At 63.0% G+C, this 13,190-nt stretch overlaps 2 protein-coding genes across 2 annotated transcripts; one reads left to right on the plus strand and one right to left on the minus strand.

Moving 5' to 3' along the window:
- Positions 1–1,269: 1,269 nt before the first annotated feature.
- MUC1 (mucin 1, cell surface associated) lies at positions 1,270–4,863 on the plus strand. Its single transcript, XM_085313267.1, has 8 exons — positions 1,270–1,312; positions 2,164–2,597; positions 2,682–3,011; positions 3,221–3,294; positions 3,416–3,558; positions 3,783–3,898; positions 3,975–4,121; positions 4,733–4,863. Exons 1-8 carry the CDS (start codon positions 1,270–1,272, stop codon positions 4,805–4,807), a joined length of 1,362 nt encoding a protein of 453 aa, XP_085169393.1. The 3' UTR covers positions 4,808–4,863.
- A 3,177-nt stretch (positions 4,864–8,040) lies between these two features.
- Positions 8,041–13,039, minus strand: TRIM46 (tripartite motif containing 46). Its single transcript, XM_085313312.1, has 9 exons — positions 12,790–13,039; positions 12,245–12,588; positions 11,906–12,049; positions 11,557–11,652; positions 11,149–11,402; positions 10,871–10,992; positions 9,421–9,720; positions 8,976–9,273; positions 8,041–8,782 (listed from the first exon to the last, which is right to left on the minus strand). The coding sequence occupies exons 1-9, from the start codon at positions 13,037–13,039 to the stop codon at positions 8,407–8,409; spliced, it is 2,184 nt and encodes a 727-aa protein (XP_085169438.1). The 3' UTR covers positions 8,041–8,406.
- Positions 13,040–13,190: the final 151 nt, after the last annotated feature.

Raw genomic sequence — 13,190 nt, forward strand, 5'->3', positions numbered from 1 at the left:
CGGTGCGGGCCCGCTCGTGCCGTCACTGCGTGGGCGCTGCCTGGAGACGGTGGCGGCTCGGGGCGCTGTTCCCGGCCCCCTCCGCGGCAGAGTCCCACGCAGCGCCTCCACCCTGGCCTCCCGCTGCCAGGCGCCACGGACCCTGCGAGCCCCGCGGAGGGGGCGCTGCAGCGGGGTGCCTGCACCCACGTGYCACATGGGGCCAAGGCCGGGTTTGGTACCAGGAGCAAACAGCGGGTGCCCTGGCTGGAGGGGGCCCTGCAGCACGGCCTCTTGGGCGCCAGGGGCTTCGTGCCTCTGTGCTGGGAACTGTTTTCTCCTTCCTGCGGGACTGGGGGAGCGTGTGGRGGTGTAAACACGTTTTCCCTGACCTTCTGCTACCGCCTTTGGCTGGGGATGGGACTGTGGGTGCTGGGCGCTTTGCAGGGGCGAGGGTGGGGCCTGAGCGGCCAGAGGATGCCACTGGTCCCAGCGCTGCGCAGTGTCTGCTCGCAGCCCTTCGTGCCACCTGCGCCTCACCGCCCTGCTCTCCAGCACCCGCTCGCCAGGCCTGGGTCTCAGCAACCCTTGCTGCACGGCAGTCTCGGCTCTGCTCCTCGGGCGGGGGCCAGGCTGGGGCTGGGGGCACCAGGAGCAGATAGGGTGGAGCCGCTGCATCCGGCTTGGCACAGGGCGCGGGGGCCGCCCGGGGGCCTGGGAGGGCTGGTGCTTGGTGCCCTAGGGCGGGGAGGGAGGGGGGAGTTGCCCTGCAGGAGCAAGGGGACACATGAGGCCCTGCGGGGACGTTGGGGGGGGGTTGGTCTCAGGCCACAGAGGAGCGCTGTGATTGCGGGGAGGGAGCTGCTTCGTGGGGCCCCGGGCCTCACCTGCGTAAGCAGCTGGGGGGGGAACCGCTGGAGTTTATTTGAGCGCAGGGCGAGGCAGCGGCTGCCCGGTAATGATTAACCCTGGGCTGCGCCCGCCGACACAGCCCCCCAGCCCCCCCCGCTGGCCAGGGCTGCGGGACCCCACACCTCTGCCTCCCCATGGGGACGGGGACACCGGCCCCTGCCGCACCCCACACGGGGACGCCTGACCTTGGGATGTCATGGGGCGCACGGCGCCCCGCCACGGGGCGCACCCTGTGCCGCCCCCCCGCCACGCGCTGCCCCGGGCGCTGCCGGGGTGGGGCCTCCACACCTGCCCCAGGTGCTCTATAAAGCTCCCGCTGCCGCCGAGCTGCCAGTTGCTGCTGCCCTGACCGCGGAGCGCCGCTGAGCCCCCRGCACCATGCACCTCACCACCCTGCTGCTGCTGCTGGCGCTTGGCCCAGGTGAGCATGGGGGTGCACGGCACCGGGGGGGGGTCCCGCTTTTGGAGCTGAGCCAAGGCTCAGCCCTGTCCCCGCAGCCCCAGCACGGCTGGGCTCCGGGTGCCTGGCTCAGCTCTCTGCTCCAGTCCCCAGGACTGGCTGGGGCTGGACTGCACGGGCTGAGCCTGGCGCAGTGCAGCTGCGTCCCGGCTCCCGGAGTGCCTGCCCTGCATGGGCCCGTGAGCCTGGTGGCACGGCCCCGGGGAGCGCCCCGGCCTGCCGGCTTGGAGTGGGTTTCCTTGCCCAAGGACGTTCTTCGTCCGAGTTATCCGGGTAGCGGGGCCATGCACGGCAGCGGGCATTCCTAGGCAGCAGGAGGGCAGCAGCAGTGGGGATGCAGCTCTGTGGGGCTGGGTGAGGATGAGCGCCTGCAGCCCATGCCCATCACTCAGGCTGGCCATGGGGGCCAGCCCTGGCCGCCAAGGCTCCTCCGCATGGATCTGCTCCTGGCCAGCAGCTTTCCTGGCAAACCGGGGACCTGCACTGAGCTGAGGGCGCGAGGCACTGTTGGGACCCTCTGCCCCGGCACCCATCCCCATTGTAGGATATTTCTGGGGGTCCTGTAGATCTAAAGGGCAGACAGATCTGTAGATGCTTGTATCCTGGAGGTCGTGGTGCTTCCCTGGGCCTTGTTGCCCAGGGGACTGTCCAGTAAAGGAACCTCATTGCATAAAATTGCTACCCTTAGACCAGGAGGTCCTGTGCCCTGCCTGCAGCCTCTGCTCCATGCTGCAGCTTGGTGCTTTGCCCTGTTACTTCCCAAACTGGTGCTGCAGCCCCAGTTCCTGATACCTGGTTGTCTTCTCCCTTAGATACGTGGGCCATGGGAACCACAATGTCTGAAACAGAAACRACTACAATGGACGTGGACACGACCACAGAGACCATGACCACCACTATGACCACAACCACCACCACGACCACCACCACCACCACAGACACGATGACAACCACCACAGACACGACCACCACCTCTGTGACCACCACTCCAGATACCACAACCTCCAACACCACAGGAGTCAATGTGACCCAAACCACTGTCCCCTTCCGCACGACAACAATCTTGTTCACAACAAGATCATACCTGTCCCTGACCCCCTCTCCTGACTCTCCAACAAGCAACACCACAACCATGCAGTCCACAAACAGCTCTGCCAGCAACACCACAGCGAACAGCACTGTGGTGCCTGTGTCTGTCAGCATTATGATCCCSCACTCCAATACCACGAGGAATGGCAGCGATGTGGTCTCATCGCCAAGCACCAACACCATGGGGATGGGAAACACTGTGAGGCCCACCTCAAGCACCACCATGGCAAGCAGCAGCAAGGTCCCCCCGTCATCCAGCACCAACGGCAGCTCTGTTGTCCCCACCTCCAGCTCCAATGCCACTGCAGACAACGGTGCTGATGTGTCCCCAACAGGCAAAGTCTCTGTCACTACTCAGGGCAGCCTGGCCCCTGGGAAGGCCACGACAGCCGTGCTGGTGGGCAGCGGCACCCCCAACCCCAGCAAAGCTGCAGTCCTGACACCCGTAGTGGTCCAGCTGCTCCTTAGCATCCCGCTCTCCTTCCACATCCTCAATAAGAATTTCAGCGAGAGCCTGCTTGACCCCACATCAAAAGAATATGTGAGCCTGAGCCAGAGCGTCCTGGCCGTGGTGAGTCCTGCCACCAGCTGCCCTGCACTGGGCCTGTAGAGACCATGTGCGTGGTGCCGGGAGGGAAGCGCCCTGAGTGCCTGCACCRGGAGCCGCTCTGCAGCACAGAGCAGCCTTGCGGCAGGGCAGCGGGGGACGGGGAGAGGGACAGGAGGCTTGGGGTGGGCAGCGAGCTGCCGGTGTGGCCCTGACCTCCTGCTCTCTCCCAGTTTGAAAGCGTCTTTGGCTGTGTCCAGTGCGACAACCAGCAGGCCTACAAGGGATGCAGTGAGCTCCGGTTCAGGTACAGGGCTGGAGGCTTGGGCCATGGAGCCAGGTGGCCTCGTCCGCCCAGTCCAGACCTAGCAGTGGGAGGGGAGAGAGGAAGGTGGTAACTAGGGCCCTCACCCTCCTCTCTGGGGCAGGCAAGGCTCCGTGATGGTACAGTCCAACCTCGTGTTTGAGCGTGGCAATGGCTCCACCACCAGCAATACTGTCGAGAAGCAACTGAAGAACAGCTTGGACTCAAATGGCTTCATCATGGATCTGCAGCTGGACAACATCCAAAGTGAGTGGGAGACGTGGGAGCACGGAGGGTGGGAGCATGGCACTGCCGTGGGTGAGGGAGCCCTGCAGTGCTTTGGGTGTTTCTGGTGACTCTTGTGGGACCCAGCCTGGAGCCTGCAGCCAGCAGAGCTGAGGTCATTTCCCAGTGCTAGTGAGATCAGCTGGGCTGCAGCAGAGTCCTCTCGGGGCTGCTCTCCCCACGGTGCAGACGTGGCTTCATTTCAGGTGCTCCAGACACAACCTCTCTGGTGCCAGCGCCTGCGGTGCCAGGCTGGGCCATTGCTCTGCTGGTCCTGGTCTCCATCCTCGTGCTGCTGAGCATCCTCATGTTCTTCCTGCTGGTGAGTGCCCCATCCCTGTCCCTGGGCAGTCAGCCCCCTGGCCCCTTCCTGCTCACCGGGCCTTCCCTCCCTGCAGACCGCCTGCTCCTGCCGCCGGAAGAGCCGCGGGAAGCTGGACCTGTTCAGCGCAAAGGACTCCTACCACCCCATGGCTGAGTACCCCACCTACCAGAGCCACGGGCGCTATGCGTCACCCACCAGCAAGCACAACCCCTACAGCCAGGTGAGGGGCCGCAGGACTGCTCCCGCGCCAGGGTCTGGGCACAGGAATGCCATGGCAGGCAGGGTGGTACCAGGTGTTTCTGGGTGCCTGCGGGCGCTGGGGACTCCCTCGGCCCTGCCATCCCCTCTCCGTTAATGGCTAACGAGCTGCGAGTGCCGGCCCCCAAGCTGCGGCCATGAGGTGAGCTGAACTTTCACGCCCGGATGGAGCTGCGTCACGGGCACAAGGCCAGAGCTGGACTGGCACCGGGGCTGCTTCCAGACCCCCGCCGCCACCACGGGCAGCTGTGGGCCTGCTCTGGCCACGGTGGGGACTGCAGGGCTGCTCCCCACGCTGCTGCCGGCTCCAGCGCTGCAGGGCGGGGGCCGCATCCAGCTGTTCCGCTCCCTGGAAGCAGCTCATGCTGTTCAAATACCAGGGGCCTCAGGTAAATATTTACCTTTGCTCTTGTTGGGCCGGCTTATCGCGCTAGAGGAAAGCAACACGTCCTGGGCGGCTCTGGCTGCGCTGGGGGGCCAGGGCGCCAGCACAGGGGCTGCTTCCGCTGCGCGGGGCTCCCTGAGAATGGGGCTCATCCCTGGCTCTGAGGGGGCCCCTCCGCTTCCCCCCAGGTCGCAGGCAGCAATGGCGCAGGGGCCGGCACCTTCACCTACACCAATCCGGCTGCCGGCTCTGACAACCTCTGAGGACTGGGCAGGAGCGGCGCCGGCCCTGGGCATGTCCCCCAGCACCGTGCAGCCCTCCGCCGCTGGCAGCAGGAGCCGGATGGTTCTGGAGCAGCTGGATCCGAGCGCGTGACAGAACAGGATGAACAAAACCACTGGGGCGGGGGGCCCCGGCCAGCCCAGCTCCAAGCCTGCCGCCCTGCTTGCCCGAGGCCACGCATAGCCATTCCCCTGCCCTGTGCCACTGGTGTGGACTGCAGGCTTATGTGTCACCTTCTTGGGGATCCTATGGTTGTTTTCTTTGGTGGTGTTTTATATACATATATAAATACATATAAAATATATATATAAATATATATATATATATATATATGGGTTGTAAGCGCCGGGCTCCCCAGGGGAGCGTGGCCATGGGGGTTGTGGCAGTGATATATTTATCATGTTTCACAATAAAAGGATCAGCACAGTCAGGCTCTGGTCTCTGCGTGGCCATCTTAGCCCATCCCCGGTGTCCCAGCCGGGACGAGGTGCAGCGGTGTGAACCAGCCCAYGTGGAGCAGGCTGGAGGACAGTGCAACGCAGAGGCTGGGAGCAGCYGAGCTCACAYGAAGGCCAGCACCGGGGGACCAGCRCTGGCCATGCTCCAGGAGGCCGAAAAGCTGCTGCCTGCGGGGCGCTGCCACCAGCCTCATCCTCCCTGGAGCGGYGCATGTGCCCGGAGCCACGCTGCATGCCATGGACCTGTTGCTCCCCGCATGAGTCTGGTCACGCACAACGAGGGCGCAATGTGGTGTCAGGCTGGCACGTGATTTCTCACTCATTGTCATGAATTTCACTTGTAGTAGCATGGATGCAAGCAGTGTCTCCTGCCCCTCACCCCCGCTGGGTACAGTCACTGTTAGTCAGCATCTTGGCCAGTCTGTCCAGCACTCAGTTTCATGGGTTTTATGAGCAAACATATTTCTCACTGAAGGCAATCTGTCCTGCAGTTGCACAAGTGGCAAATCAAGGTGATGATAGGCCCATAAAATCATGGGGACAGAGCCATAAAAGAATGTATCCGCATTGCCACTGTACATGCCTGCAGGCTGCAGTCACATCTCAGTGGGGCTGTGACTGTCCCTGCAGTGTCCCCACCTGGTCCAGGGTTGGGATCCCAGGAAGACCTGGACATCCTGGGCCACAATGGCCCCAAGATGCTGGGAAGGGGCTGGGCTGTGGCAGATGCCCTGCATCTGCAGCACATGGCACAGGCTGAACTTGCTTCTGAGCGTGGGGGCCATGGCTGGCCCRGCCTAGGACCGGAGTGGAGCTGGGCTGGGGAGGGGACATTTCTGCAACACCATGTCCTGCAAGGAAAGGGGAACCCACACTGCCCTCTCTTGTGTTGGGCTGGGCCAGGACACCTGTGCTGGGGGCTGGGAGGATTTTGGCATCTACTGAAAAGCCAGAAAAACAAGGAAACGAAACTTATATAAAGAAATCATTTGTAACATCAGGCATGGGGCCAGCAGCTGTGCCAGAACAGGAACCAAGGTGGGACTGGGCCATGGTGAGCACCTCGACACTGTGGGGCTGGGGTGGGGGTTGCTACAACTGCTGCGGGGGCTTCTGCACCCGCCCGAGCAGGGGATACTGCTGTGCTGGGGGCATCAGGGTGCTGGTGCATGTGCGAGGGGCTGGAGGTGCTGGAACAGGGAGTCCCCCTGATGCCGGCACTGGGCAGGGCAGTGAGGAATCGAAACGAGCACCTGGGCTGGGTCCTACAAAGAAACTGCTGTTTGCCTGATGCCCTGCCCGGGCCCAGCACCTTGGCAGGCCTGTGCCGTCTCGCGGGCGCTGTCCCCACAGCCCCCACCTGCCCCTCCTGTCCAAACAGACRGGGCTGGTGTTGGTTCTGGGGCAGGAGCCAGCCTGAAGGGCCAGCCCTGCCCTGCACGTGGCTCTGCTGCATGCCACGCCGCTCTGTGCACCTTCTGGCCTGCGTTTTGGTGGGCTGTGGGTCCAGGGCCCTTTACACRAGGCAGCATGAAGCTGCCTCCAGCCCTGGGATCCCAGGAACCCCTKAGCTGGACCAGCACTTGTTGGGACCTCCTGCCCCCAAAACATACCCCAATAATACTACAGGGCTTTTCTCTGCAGCCCTGAGGGTGACGATCCTCCCATGCTGCCAGTCTAAGGCAGGAGCACCCCAATGTCTCCCTGGCCTGGAATGGTGCAGGGAGCATGAGGCAGTGCCAGACACGTGGACAGGCATGGCCTGGGCAGGTACCAGACACGTCAGTGCTGCACAGGGCCAAGGAGGGCGCCAGCCCAGGCTGCCAGCTTTGCCCTGGGCCATTCCCTGGGCAGGATTGGCCTCTGCTGACCCCAGCCTGAAGCATGGCTGTCCCGCTGGCCCCAGAGCAAAGACGAACTCTGCCCTGCACTCTGCCTCGGTAGAGCTGCAGCTCCTCTTTCCTGCCCCAGAGGTGGCTGTGGAGAACTCTGGCATTGCAGTTTATTGTAGGAAACCATGAAAATACAGCAGTTATACAGTACAGAACCCATGAGAAACTATAGCAGCTCAGATGGCTCCCAGGGCCGAAGTGCCACCCCAAGGGCCCTTGCGGTGGATGGCAGCCCCGGGGAGCAGACACATCTCCCTGCCCCGCAGAGATCCCTGCAGGCCCAGCCCACCCCAGCTGTGAGCACTGTGCACCAGCAATTTGGCACCAAATGGGGCAGCATAACAGGGCAGGGCTGTGCTGAGCATGTCCCACGGGGCTAGATGCCACACCAGCACCCACCACCCTCTGGGCCTGCAGCGGGAGCACGTGCAGAGCGCAAGGCYGAGGGTGCGGGCAGCGACGGGGAGGGTGCCCGTGCAGGCAGAGCTGGGCTGGCAGGCGCAAGGACAGGGGCTGTTCCTGTGCAGCCAGGCCATGCATGAGCCCCCTCCCGTGCTGGAAGRGCTGCTCTCCAGCAGAGGAGCAGAGGGCACAGCAGAGAGCAGCACCCTGCAGCCCSCAAGGAGAGCCTGAGAGCACCGTGGTCCCTCCTCCAGGCCCAGGGAGCYGCAGGAGGGACCTGGTGGCCAGATAAATCCATGAGCCGCATTGAAAATTAGCCATTTTAAAAAGTCTTCAACCCTCCTTCCAGCCCAGCCTCCCCCCTCCCCTCCTCAGCTGTCTCCCCCACGCCAGACAGTGCCCAGCTACCTCCCCCCCACTGTCACCCCAACCAGCACATTCCCCCCACCCAGCACAGCCCAAGACCCACGACCCACTCATGCCCCACTCCCTGATCCATCTCTAGGGCTGAGCCACGGACTGACTCTCTGCCAGGACCTGTACCGTGTCCTCCCTCAGTCCTGCCCGTAGTCCCAGGTGTGAGCAGCCTCAAGCAGAGCTGGGAGAAGGGGCAATGGACGGGCGGAGGAGGGGACGGTAAAGCAGCCTCCCACCCCKTCCCACAAAACAAACACTTGGCCAGCTCTAAGCCATCAGCAGGGCTGGGTCTGCCCCTACCGTGCTTTGCTCCTGGCTCAGCTGTGCCCCCCGTTACCCCTTCAGGCCCTGGAGCTCACTTGGCAGATAGGAAGGGGTCACAGCAGACTCTGCGGGGAGCACAGGCATAGCTCAGTCCAGCTTGGCAAAGCCCCCGATGGTCACTTTACGCTCCTGCTTGTTGGCCACCAGCTCCTGGAGATGCAGGGCACCCCCTCCAATGAAGCAGAAGGCAGGACACACAGGCCCGGAGCAGTCCACGCCACACTCCCAGAGCCCACGGAAGGACACGGCGTCGTAGAAGCTCACCTTGCCCTGCTCGTAGTCCAGGCAGATGCCGATGCGTGGGGGCAAGGGCACTGTACAGCCGTTGGGGTCACGAGAGGTGAGCGCTGACCCATGTGAGAGCAAGATCTTGCCCATGCCGATGGTCAGGAAAGCGTAGGGTGGGGGTGCGTCCACCGTTGTGTCTTCTGCTCCACTGTCGTGGCCACTGTCAGGGTCATACCTGTGGTGGGAGGACAGGTTTAGTCCTGGTGCAGGCACATGATGGATGCAGTGGGGTCCCCATACACTAAAGGGCCCTGTGGGAAGCCAGGAACTGGCTGAACACATTCACAACGAGGGTTCTCCCCTCCAACTCCACGGCCCCCATGATCCCCATGATCCAGGACCAGTGCCTGCACCAAAGCCACGCTCACCTGGGGCTTACGACATCCTGTGGCACCTGGAACCACTCCTGCAGTTTGCTCTCCAGCCCTACGCCCACCTTGACCAAGTAGGAACTGGGATCCACGCAGCAGGCCCAGTAGTTCTTGCCCTGCGTGATGGCCACGTCACCAATGACCAGGTCGATGGAAAGGTGGCAACTGGTCATGAGGCGCTCGGCAGCAAAGAGCATGGGGATACCAGGGACACTGCGCACGGCACGCTGGTCCTTGCTGATGGCCAGCCGGTCCCGGTTAAAGCCCCAGCGGTTGTCAAGGAAGAAGTTCAGGACTGCAGAGAGGAAGAGAGCAGGGCAGGTGAGAAGGGAATGCTGCTGGGGATGAACTGCGGGGCAGTGAACAACATGAGCAGCTGGTAGGAGGAAAGACACACTGCTCTGAACTTCCCTGCCTGGGTATGTGCTGGGGATCCCCTCACCTGGGGCAGGTGGTGTGTGCAGGTAAATGTCTTCACTGTACTCCCCAAACCCTGCCTTGTTGTAGCCCTTCACTCTGAGCACATAGACGCTGTCGGTGTCCAGGTACTCCACAAGTGTGCTGGTGCCACGCACCTCCTCCCGCCGCTGCCACAGCTTGAGCCCCTTGGCCTTGGTGTCTGTCTTGCGGTACTCCACCGTGTAGTGCCAAGCAGGCGGTGAGTGCTGCGGCAGCCGCCAGCACAGGAAGATCTGGTCGTAGGCGTAGGTGCGCTGTGTGTCGATGACAGGGGCCTCGGGCGCTGTAGGGAGAGGCACGGGCAGGCATCAGGCAGCGCCCTCCCTGGCAGGCGGGGAGGTGGCCAGACGCAGGGAGGGGGCATTCCGGACTGACGCACAACCAGCAGGAGTCTAGGGGGATCTGACTGCAGAGACTGTGTGTAGGCACCAGAGGAGAGAGAGAGTCAGGGAGACAGAGGAGCTAGCTGCTGTGAGGCTCCAGGGACCAGACAGGCTGAGTGCAAGTCGAGGGGAGGGACAGAAAAAGAGAGAGAGAGAGAGAGAGAGAGAGAAAGAGGATGGAGACAGCAGGAGAGGAGGAGGATAAGAAGATGGGGATGGCAGAGTAGTGTGAAGATGTGAGTGCAATTGGATAGGGAGGCAGGGTGGGAGAGAGAGGCTGCGAGATGAGCGGATGGGAGGACAGAAATGGGGTGAGGAGGGGACAGGGACAGGAGGAGGAGCAGCAGCAGGTGGAAGGATGGGGGCAGATCAGGGATGGAGGTTGGGAGTAGAGCCACCACCTGCCACCACCAGTGGGCAGGACAGGGATGGAAGAGGATGACAGCAGAGCAGGGATGGCAGGATGGGGCAGGAATGGGGATGAAGGGATGGAGGGATGGGACAGAGAGAGCAGGGGTGGCTCTGGGGCAGGGGAGTGACTTGCCTCGGTTACTTCAGTGACGACTCAGCAGCGGCCTCAGCCTATAAACAAAGAGAGGTAGAAGCAGGTCTGAAAAGTGTTGCCAGCCGGTCCTGGCAGGGCCCRTGTGGCACCTGCCCTGGGGGAAGAGTGCCTGCCCTGCACGTGGTCGAAGGGCCTGGGGCTGCCTCCACTCAGTACTCACCCTCCTGTGGTGCGGCTGCCATGACCTGGCATCGCGGCCCTGCCTTTCTTGCCCCCTTGCCTGGCAGCCCTGGTGCAGGGCCAGGCAGGGGCAGGAGCATGGGGCAGCGATCACCTCAGGGCCTGCTGGGGTGGGGGTCATCCCTGACGGGGAGGGGAGTGGGCAGATCTCTGAGCACCTGCCTGGAGCACAGCCCTTTGCAGTGGTTAAAGCTCCGCAGGAGGAGACAGACCAGGTGGGCATGGAGTTGCTCTGCCCGCAGGGGCTGCACCTTGGCACAGGGCACAGCCGGTGCCATTGGGTGCCACAGTCCTGCTGTGTTTACCTTTGATGAAGGCCAGGTCTGTGAGTAGCTTTAGTTCCCTACTGACATCCAGCTGGAAGTGGCTGAAGGATGCTGTGGCCGCAGGTCGGAAGCTCTGCAGCGAGTCCGTGGCCCTGAGGATCCTGTAGTACAGGAGAACAGGGATGAGGGGATGGCACATGGGGGAAACAGGAGCCTTCTCAGGCCCTCAACGGCCTCCGCCTCATGTGCAAATGCCTCTAACTTGGGCACTGAGTCCAGGCACAAGCACACATCCATGCCAGGTCTCTGTGTGGTACCTGTTGTGCAGCTGCTTGGCAGCCTGGACGAAGCAGGGGTGGTCGGTCTCCTTCAGCACCTCCTGGGCATAGCCCACCATGCCTGAGTTTTCCAGCATAGCCTGGTGCTCTTGGATCTGGTAATGGAGGCTGGCCAGCCGTTCCTGCTGGCACTCCTCAATAGCCTGCAGCAGGGACGCCCGCTTCTCCTCCAGCATTGCACACAGGCCCTGGATCAGCTGGGATACTTCCTCCTTGGCCTGTGACCCATTTGCCTGCCAAGCAGAGCACAGTCAGCTTGCAACATAAGCTGCCCTCCTTCCCCATGCCAGAAACACACTTGGGAACGGAGAGTGGACCAGCGAGGCAATGCCATCACCTGCCTGGGAAGACTACCCTCTGGGGCAGGTGAGCACCTTGTGCCTTTACCTCTGTGTGCTTTACTGTCTCCTCCAGCTCAGCAATCTGTGTCTGCACTGTGTCCTGGCTGCTCAAGATGTAGGCAATGCTCTTTGTCAGCTTCTCCTGCAAGGAATAGGGAGGAAATGAGGCCAGTTACAGCCAGGCCTGTACGCCCCCGATCCACCTGGAGCTAGCCAGCACAGAGCAGCATCAATGCTRCAGCAAACCAAGCCCCTGCCCCATCTGTGCTGAAAGCTGCTAGGAGAAGGGCCCAGCCTGAGACCTGATTTCCTTCCCATTGAGCCCTGCCAGCAGTGCCCTGCATCCCAGTGGAGGATCCTGCCCTCACTCTGTCCTTGCAGCCCTGTGTCCTTACCCTGAGTGCCTGGTAGGCGCTGAGCACTGGGGTGATCTTGTGGCTGGTGTGAGTGCGTCGCACGCGGCAGAGCTGGCACACCAGGCGCTGACAGGTTTTGCAATAGTGAGTCACCTCCTCCTTGTGCTCTGGGCACATCAGACCCTGCATGGACACAAGGGAGTTCAGCATGGTTTTGCCTCCCTGTCTCCTCCTCAGGTTGCCTGCAATGGTGCCAGGAAAACCCCAAAAGGGAAAGGCCCAGAAGGAGAGGGTGCAGGGTGCCTGCATGTCCTCCAGCCCTTCCCAGTGCCCTCCAAGACAGCACGTCCATCAGGTTCCCATACGGGGAAGCCATACCTTGGGGCGGAAGGTGAGAGTGGGTGGTGTGGGCTCATGCTGAGCCTTCTGGGTCCCCCAGGGGTGGTAGAGCTTGAAGCACTCATTGCAGAAGCTGGACTTGCACTCAGTGCAGCCCTTGGTGGCCTCAAGCTGTGGGGGCTTGCAGAACTGGCACATGATGGCAGCACTAATATTGATGGTCTGGCGGTACCGCTCCACAATCCGCTCGAGCGTCAGGTTGCGAAAGAGGCTGCCCAGGCCGCGCTCGCCCAGGTCCACATCCCGCTGGCAGGCCGGGCAGGGGAAGCTGATGGTCTGGGGATGCACGGTGCCCCGCTTCCGCCCGGGGTAGGTGCCGAAGCCTGCAAGAGGCCAGGAAGGGCTCAGATGCTGCTTGGCTCTCTGGCAGTCCCCAGCTGCGCAGCTCATGCCACGGTGCCTGCACAGGGCTGGGCAGCAGTAGTCCCACCTCCCGCCATCACGCTCCCCTGTCCCCGCTGGGATGAGCAGGACCCTCGGCTCTCCCGGGGCACGCTGTTCCCTCTCCCCCTGCCGCTGCCCACCTGACTTGAGGAGCCGGTCGAGGCGGTCGGGCTTGGGGACGCCGCGGCGGGGCAGGCGGGGGCTGCGGGTGGCGGGCGTGGAGGCGGGTGAGGAGGGCTCTGAGGCGGCGTCGCAGCAGAGGTAGCCGTGCTGCACCAGGACCTCGCTGGCACACACGTGGCACACGTTGTGCAGGCAGGGCAGTGCCAGCGGCTGCTTGTACATCTCCTTGCACACGGGGCAGATCAGCTCCCGCTCCATGTTCTTCATGCTGGTCTGCAGGGTGGGACAGGCCGAGCGTCACCGCGGCGGGTGCGGGACGGGCCCATGGCACCSGGGGCCCGGCCCGGCAGCCCACGGCCTTACAGCTCCCCAGCTCCCGTGCGCCCAGCCGCAGGGCAGCCCCGGGGGTCCCGGCGGC

This window comes from Rhea americana, unplaced genomic scaffold, assembly GCF_003343005.1.
Source record: "Rhea americana isolate MKP2758 unplaced genomic scaffold, rheAme1 scaffold_382, whole genome shotgun sequence".
NCBI lineage: Eukaryota > Metazoa > Chordata > Aves > Rheiformes > Rheidae > Rhea > Rhea americana.